The 4,845-nt window shown below is 39.1% G+C and overlaps 1 protein-coding gene across 1 annotated transcript; it reads left to right on the top strand.

The window, feature by feature from the left end:
* Positions 1 to 1,592: 1,592 nt before the first annotated feature.
* On the top strand, positions 1,593 to 3,460 carry LOC135758172 (uncharacterized). The gene has a single exon (XM_065273034.2). The coding sequence runs from the start codon at positions 1,593 to 1,595 to the stop codon at positions 2,694 to 2,696; it is 1,104 nt and encodes a 367-aa protein (XP_065129106.1). The 3' UTR covers positions 2,697 to 3,460.
* The last annotated feature ends 1,385 nt before the right edge of the window (positions 3,461 to 4,845 follow it).

The following is a 4,845-nucleotide window of genomic DNA, read 5'->3' as shown; positions in this document are numbered from 1 at the left end:
TTAACATTAACAAAGATGAATAAATGCTGTATAAGTGCAGTTCATTATTAGTTCATGTTAACTAATGTAGCTAACTAATGTTAACTAAATGAACCTCATTGTAAAGTGTTACCATATATTTATATCACAAAGTTAGGCTATATATTTTTCAGCAGGGCACATTCAAGTACACAATGTCACTAGACTCAAATTAAATGGGTTTAAATTAAATTTAATGTAGATTTCTAGACTAAAATCTCATGGCATTTAGTTGAATAAAATTAGACTAAAATTAAATCAATTCAGATGACAAAAGTTTGACTAAAACTTAATTAAATTTTAGTCAAAAGATTATGACTATGTTTAATCTGTGTTTGTTCTGCCAGGTCAACATTTTGAGGTGTTTGATTTCTTCTCTATATTAGGAAATAAAACCTCATAAATAAACTTTCTTAGTTTTCACTGCCCAGACCTACAATGTCTCTTTGTGTTGAGGACTAGTGCATCTTTGAGCCAACATTCAGTACGAGTAAAAATACTTGAGTACTTTTAAATTGGGTTACCTTAATACTTTTACTCAAGTCGTATTTAAATTGGTGACTTGTAACTTGTAGTGGAGTAATTTTTACAGTAAGGAATTTGTACTTTTACTCAAGTATGGCTTTCAGCTACTCTTTACACCTCTGAATGCAAGGCTGAACTTGCATAATAAACCAATAATAAACCAACTTACTTCAAAGAGCAGAGCTCAACATTAAGGATTGTTGGCAAAAAAAGACTTTCTTTCCGTGGCATTCTCACGGATTGGTTACTCAACTGTTTTGTCCTATTTTCTTACCATTGTCGCTTCGGTTTAGGGTTAGTCAAAAGCTGGCTATCATACAGCAGTTTAATGACGAGAAATATGAAACCGCAGTGACTGTCAAGGTAATAGGACAAGAAACATTACTGCAGCTGAGCCAGATGGGTGTCCAGATAGGAATTGACAGGGTATTTCCATCTAGAAGGTGAGGTGAGTTGGACCAATTTTTACTTAGACAGGAGGCCTTTAAGGTATATTAAATGCGAACATTGGCCACACATGGTTTAAAAGTAGATTTTGATTTGGGTTGTTTTTATAGGTATTATGATATTAAAAATGAATGGGACTTACATGTGAGTGGCCACACTGTTGTCGGAGCTCCGTCGAGATCATCATCTAAATCCTATTTTTCTACTATCTTGTTCCTATCTATATAATATAACTCACTAGTTCATCTTAGGAATACCTTACCGTGACGATTATTCAACAGTATCAGTTACTGAAACGATTTATCGCTGGTAAACAACCAGTATTAGCATATAGCCTGCTAGCGTAAACAAACGGGGAAACGCTGCTCCGTGCATTGGAGCTCCGTCGAGTTCATCATCTAAATCCTATTTTCTTACTATCTCGTTCCTATCTATATAATATAACGTACAAATTTATCTTAGGAATACTTTACCGTGACGATTATTGAACAGTATTAATAAGTAAAACGATCTATCACTAGTAAACACCTATTGTTAGCATATAGCCCGCTAGCACTCGCTCACTGTTTGTTTACTGTAAATCTGCTTTCCTCTTCGATCTAATGGCGGACACATCCGATGTATGTTTTTCAGACCTTTCCTCACCAGAGCGGGAAGCTGTGGAGGAGTTGTTGCCCGGCATTCGCACCAGACGGTACAGCTTGCCACACATCACCCTGGCTCCAGGCACCCGGAGACGACCAAGGCATGTAACGAGCGAGCACCCATCTCGATGCAGCTTCACGGACCGCGTTCGGGCGAACGGAGACGCTATCGCACAGCATGAAAACGGTAAGACTCCGCTTGTCATTGTAACCTGCACTACTTGCCACATGTACAGTTTAGCTTCTTCCGTCAGCACAGAGGGGTTTACATGTGTTAAATGTATTGAAGTAGTAAGGCTAACGGAGAAGGTTGCAGAACTAGAAGCGCACATCCGAACGCTCGTTGAGGATGGTAAAACCGCTAATGTTAATGTTTCAAACACTGTTTCGGGTGCGCCTACGGTAACGCGTAGTACACATAGCTCGGTTTCGGCAACTGAGTTAACACGGCCGACTAACTGGGTGACTATCAGGCGGCGTAGTCATATTCGATGCCCATCGAAGTCCCCCCTAGTAATTTCTAATAGATTCGACATCCTAAGCAATACACCGGCTGAGACATCTGTTAAAGGTGCCCTTGTTATTGGAGACTCGATACTAAAGAACGTGAACATTGAGGCACCAGCCACCATAGTTGACTGTATACCGGGAGCCAGATCGTCAGACATTAGATCCAAACTTAAAATGCTGGCTAATGCTAAGCGTAAGTTTTCAAAAATTGTTATTCATGCCGGCGCAAATGACACCAGACTACGCCAGTCGGAGATCACCAAAGATACTATTAAAGAGGTGTATGAAATTGCAAAAACAATGTCAGATAATGTAATATGCTCTGGTCCCCTCCCCGCCTACCGGGGTGATGAAACTTATAGCAGATTAGTGTCACTTCACCACTGGATGTCAAAATGGTGCCCTCAGCATAACGTAGTGTTTATAGACAATTGGAAGCACTTCAGGGGGAGACCTGACCTGCTAAAGAGAGATGGCCTTCATCCGTCATCGGAAGGATATGCTATACTCTCTAGAAATCTGACCAATACTCTTAATTCTTATACAGTCTGACTACCCAGGGCCCAGGTCAGGAAACAGATAGATCGGCCTACCCGTCCATCTGTTAGCTGCTCTGACATGTCAAGATCACATATATCGCAGAACTTAGAGTCTATCTTACCAGAGTATCAACACATTTCAACTGTGTGCGTTCCTCGAACAAACGAATACAGAGCACCGTTTACCTCGTCTCGTACAAATCTTACTAACATAAAATTAGAAAACAATACGTTTACAGATGAACCTTGAATGTTAAAATTCGGCCTTCTTAACATTAGATCGCTTACCAATAAGGAACCCATTGTCAATGAAATAATTACTGACCAAAACTTAGATGCACTCTCTTTAACAGAAACCTGGCTTAAAGCAGACGATTACATTAGTTTAAACGAATCCACCCCACAAGACTACTATTACAAACATGAACCGCGATTAAAGGGGAGAGGGGGTGGTGTAGCTACAATATACAACAACATTTTTAAAGTTAACCAAAAATCTGAACTAAAATTTAATTCATTTGAAATAATGCTATTAAATATGGAAATAACTGATCGTAACCATAAACAGCTCTCTTTTGTCCTTGCTACAATCTATAGACCTCCGGGCCATCATGCAGATTTTCTTAAAGAAATATCAAATTTCCTGTCTGACCTCGTAGTCACTGTAGATAAAGCTCTTATCGTTGGTGACTTTAATATACACGTTGATAACCCAACAGATACATTAGGATTAGCGTTTATAGATATTCTAAATTCTCTCGATATAAGACAAAACGTGACAGGGCCCACGCATACCCGTAGGCACACATTAGACTTAATTCTGTCACTCGGGCTCAATATTAATGAAATCGAGATATCACCTCAGAGCGATGCAGTTTCAGACCATTGCCTTGTCTCATACACGGTACTTCTAGATAGGATCACTCGAACCACAAAATGCTACCGACTAGCCAGAACAATAATTTCAACCACTAAATATAACTTTATTAGCACTCTTCCAGACCTGTCCCAAATGAAACATGTAGCAGATAATCCTGAAGATCTAGATATTGTAATTGAAAACCTGAACAGTATTTGTTCTAACACATTGGATGCCGTAGCTCCAATTCGAAAAAAGAGAATCAAAGAAAAAACGCCAGCTCCATGGTACGACCATCATACCGCATCCCTTAAAAAGGCTGCTAGAAAAATGGAAAGAAACTATAGAAGCACAAAGTTAGAGGTATGGCGTGCAGCATGGAAAGAGAGTGTTAAACACTACAGACAGGCTATAAAAATTGCCAGATCTACGTATCTTAGCAATCTTATTAAAGAAAATCATAATAACCCTCGCTTCCTCTTTAGCACAGTTGCGAAACTGACTAGAAATAAAGAACAAACAGAACCCACTAATAAACTCCCACACAATAGTAACGACTTCATGAACTTCTTTACTAAGAAAATTATGATTATTAGGGAAAACATTGTAGGTACCCAAGCAGCCTCCACTCTACCCAGTAATATATTTAACGCTAGCTTACCATACCAACATCTTGAGTCATTTAAACCTACTACAATAGAAGAGCTATCTAAATTAGTAGCGTCATCCAAATCATCATCCTGTATATTGGACCCTGTTCCCACAAAATTACTCAAAGAGGTATTCCCTGTAGTGTCTAACCCAGTACTAAATGTATTTAACTCATCACTAGAATTAGGCTACGTTCCCACAGCTTTCAAACTAGCAGTTATTAGACCGCTCATTAAAAAACCAAACCTTGACCAGGGAGATCTAAATAACTTTAGACCAATCTCAAATCTCCCTTTTCTTTCCAAAATATTAGAAAAAGTAGTGGCAAGCCAGCTACGTACATTCTTAGCAAATAATAGTACATATGAAAAGTTCCAATCAGGATTCAGGCCCCACCATAGCACAGAGACAGCGCTGCTTAGAGTTACAAATGACCTTCTCCTAACATCCGATCGTGGCGAAATATCACTCCTTATATTATTAGACCTTAGTGCAGCCTTTGACACAATAGATCACACAATCTTACTTAATAGGCTAGAAAACTATGTTGGCATCAGTGGTCAAGCGCTAGCCTGGTTCAGATCGTATCTAACCAATCGCTATCACTTTGTTTATGTAAACGAGGAGGAGTCACATCACTCCCTGGTTAAAT

The sequence above is a fragment of the Paramisgurnus dabryanus genome, chromosome 14, assembly GCF_030506205.2.
Source record: "Paramisgurnus dabryanus chromosome 14, PD_genome_1.1, whole genome shotgun sequence".
Taxonomy (NCBI): Eukaryota; Metazoa; Chordata; class Actinopteri; order Cypriniformes; family Cobitidae; genus Paramisgurnus; species Paramisgurnus dabryanus.
This window is presented reverse-complemented; position numbering and strand designations above follow the sequence as displayed.